At 44.8% G+C, this 3,789-nt stretch overlaps 1 protein-coding gene across 1 annotated transcript; it reads left to right on the top strand.

Annotated features, from left to right (window-relative positions):
• Window positions 1–237: 237 nt before the first annotated feature.
• On the top strand, window positions 238–1,133 carry LOC125118817 (polyadenylate-binding protein 1-like 2). The gene has a single exon (XM_047765652.1). The coding sequence runs from the start codon at window positions 367–369 to the stop codon at window positions 967–969; it is 603 nt and encodes a 200-aa protein (XP_047621608.1). The 5' UTR covers window positions 238–366; the 3' UTR covers window positions 970–1,133.
• Window positions 1,134–3,789: the final 2,656 nt, after the last annotated feature.

Consider the following 3,789-nt stretch of genomic DNA (forward strand, 5'->3'; position numbering starts at 1 on the left):
GCCTCTGTGGCGGAGGCGGAAGCAGAGGTGGAGGCTGAGGTGGAGGCCGAGGCCTCAGTAGTGGAGGCAGTGGCGGAGGCCACCCTGGGGGAGGCGGCGGCAGCCCTGGCGGAGGAGGAGGCGAAGGCCGCCCTGGCGGCAGCGGCCGTAGCGGTGGCGGAGGCCAGCGCGGCCGAAGCCGCTGCCGCCGCCGCCGCAGCAGCAGAGGCTGCGGCGCCCCCCTTGGGGGAGGCCGATGCGGATGCGGATGCCGAGGTGGCGGCAGCGGTAGCGGCGGCGGCGGCGGCGGCGGCGGCGGCTGCCGCCGCGGATGCAGATGCGGATGTGGAGACGGGCGGGGGCTCCGAGGGAAACCCGGACTTTCCTATGGCCTCGCTCTATGTGGGCGACCTGCACCCTGAGGTGACGGAGGCAATGCTGTATGAGAAGTTCAGCCCGGCCGGGCCCATCCTCTCCATCCGCATCTGCAGGGACAAGATCACCCGCCGCTCGTTGGGCTATGCATATGTCAACTACCAGCAACCGGTGGACGCCAAGCGGGCCCTGGAGACCCTGAACTTTGATGTCATTAAGGGCAGGCCAGTGCGCATCATGTGGTCCCAGCGGGACCCCTCGCTCCGCAAGAGCGGGGTGGGCAACGTCTTCATCAAGAACCTGGGCAAGACCATCGACAACAAGGCTCTGTACAACATCTTCTCGGCGTTCGGCAACATCCTCTCCTGCAAAGTGGCCTGCGACGAAAAGGGGCCCAAGGGCTACGGGTTCGTGCACTTCCAGAAGCAGGAGTCCGCCGAGCGCGCCATCGACGCGATGAATGGCATGTTCCTGAACTACCGCAAAATTTTCGTTGGGAGATTCAAGTCGCATAAAGAACGAGAGGCCGAAAGGGGAGCCTGGGCCAGACAGTCCACCAGTGCTGACGTCAAGGATTTCGAGGAAGACACCGACGAGGAGGCCACCTTGCGATGAAGACATCCCAGGAGCGAGCCAGCCAGCAGAGCCAAGCCTTGGCTCCCACCCGGTTTACAACCCCCCTTTGCCTCCCCCACCCCCAACCCACCAGCAGTATATTGTATTGGGAGTGCAGGTCTCTCGCTCTCTCGCTCTCGCTATCTCGCTCTCTGTCCGTCTCTCTCTCTCCCCCCTTCCACCTTGCCTCCCTCCATCTCTCCCTCCCTCCCTCTCTGTCTCTCTCCCCTGCCCTCTCGTGCCCCCTCCCCCTTCCCCCACACCCACCTTGGATCTTGTGAATAACCTTGCTAATCTGTGCCACTTGATAGGTTAAAGCCTGCCTCTTCTCCTTGTGGTTTGGTTTAAAAAGCACTTTCTCTCTTTGTTTATTGCACAGGTGATACAATTTCATGGTAGGAACATCAGGAAGGAGAAGGAAGTCAGATGAGGGAAAACCAAGAGAGCAATTGCTCCCCATGACCCTACTACCCAGAGACAACCACTTTTACCTTTTTGGTGTGCTCTTTATCCAGGCTCTCTTTTCTCCCTCTCTCTCCTGCCCTTCCTCACCTCCCCCCCCCCCTTCACCTTCCCCTTTAACACACTGTTATAGAATGGTTCATGTATGTGGTGTTTCTTAACCTGCTTTTTCAAAAACAAAAACCAAACAAAAATCAACCCACTGAACTCCTTTCCATGTTATTCAACAGGCTTCAGAAACATAATCTTCGGTGCCTGCAGAGTGTATCAATGGACCCTATCGTTTCTGTAATCATTCCCGCATTGTTGGACATTCAGGTGGTGCCTAGTTCTTTCCGTGTTTAAACCCAGCACTGTGTATACTCTGATGAGTGAATTCTTCCTTGTCAAGCCAAATCTTCGCTAGCATACCGGATGATCTTAATTGTGGACTTGCAGGATCCACATGTGGACATTTTAAAGACCTTTCCTGTGTGTTGCCAAATGGCCCCTTCATAAGCATTGTACTGATTTGCATTCATGCCAGCCAGCTCAGCTAGTAAAAAGAGTATGCCCATTTTCCCTGCATAGTCTCCTGGTCACTGGCACTGACGTGTGTGTGTGTGTGTGTGTGTGTGTGTGCGCGCGCGCGCCTGTGTGTGTGTGTGTCTGTGTCTGTGTTGGCCAGCTTGATGGGCTGCAAATGGTATTTCGCTGTCCTTGGTTGTTTTGCTGAATTTAAATATTGTTTATCACCTCCTTCCCCTGTGCCTACTTCCTGCCCTTTTCCCCATTGTCAGAAAAATAATTCAGCTTCATTGCAGGAAAAAAAAAAAAATCGCAAAGCAGACTAGTTAACAGAAGAAAATTATTGTCACCGGTAATCAATCCTAATGACCACCCCTATCTTCCTGAAGCATTTTCATCTGCATCTGCCCAGTATTTTTCGTGTGATATATATGTGAATTTTAATGTATATACTGTTTGAATATCTGCTTTTTCACACATAAATATATAATATAGATAGATATAGATGTATAGATAAATATTCTTGAACTTCCTTTCATGTCATTAAATATTCTTCTAAAATAGTTTCTGTGGCTGTTTAGTATTCCAGGAGATGGACTACATATAGCAGTATATAGATGTATGTATGCATCTATATCCACATTTGGATATAGATATAGGCGTATTTTCACTACTTCATCGTTATTGAATATCTGAATGGTTTCTTTTCTTTTTTCTACTTATTCAAACCCAAGCTGTTTATAATATTATAGTACACAAACCTTGCTTATATTCATTATTTCTTAAACAATGCTAAAGGAAGAACTGAAGTGTTCAAAATTTTAAATCTTTTTTAGTTTGTTATTAAATTATTATTCACAAATGCAGTTATCAATTTACCCTTATCAAGTACATTAATATTTTGAGAGGACCTGTTAACATGGATAATTTTCTGGGCTTGCTATTGCAATCCTTTCTGCACTTTTCCAATATTTTATCACGGGAAGAGTAGCTTTTTTTTTAATTTTAAACCCTTTTCTACAAATAATACAGTATCATAACAACTTTTTCAATCGATAAGGAAACAGTCAAAATCACTCATAATTCTACCACTTGACAAAAAAGAAAAACTTTGAAATACATGAAATATCTATATAAATAATACCTTCTAAAATGTACTATGTATTGTTTCATTATGGAATGCTTTCACTATAATTAGTCATATTTCCAAATTATTAAATATTCTTTGATTTTGATTTTACTTTACATTCTGTACTATCAGTGTGCTATAATTTCTTTAACTTAGCCCCTCTAAATATGCTTATATTTTTCTGGGTTTTCCCCAGTAAGATTAACTCTATGGGAAACACATTTGTAGCTGAATGTTTGCGGATATGTTGAGATATTTAATTGGCTTATATAACTTGCCAGTCTTTCGCTAAATGCTTCTTTCATAAAGTTTATGTCCATCAATAGTCTGAGAATGCATATTTCCCTGCTCATCTCTTTATTAAGTATTTTTTTTGTTATGAGAACTGGTTTGGCTTGTGGATTTTTTTCTCTATTTTATTTTACAAGTGCCTTGATTATAAAAGAGGACATGCATATTGAATATACACAACCACCATTTTAAAGAGATAATTTTTTTGCCTTTTCAGGTTTGCCTATTTATCCATAAAATTTTAAACAAATATAGATCATACTGAATGTACTCTGTCAAAAGTTCCTTTTCAATAGATTTTAAATATGTCTAGAGCATCTTTGGCTATTCAATATTCTCCCACAACTAATTATCATTATATTGGGCAAGCAGAATTTTTTAAATGTTTCTTTACTTTGGACTTTAAAGTAGTTTCTAAATTTTCCCCATTA

This window comes from Phacochoerus africanus, chromosome X (genome assembly GCF_016906955.1).
Source record: "Phacochoerus africanus isolate WHEZ1 chromosome X, ROS_Pafr_v1, whole genome shotgun sequence".
Lineage (NCBI taxonomy): Eukaryota > Metazoa > Chordata > Mammalia > Artiodactyla > Suidae > Phacochoerus > Phacochoerus africanus.

Coding starts and splice junctions, on each gene's coding strand:
- LOC125118817 (XM_047765652.1), top strand. CDS start 367: ATGGCCTCGCTCTATGTGGGCGACCTGCACCCTGAGGTGACGGAGGCA.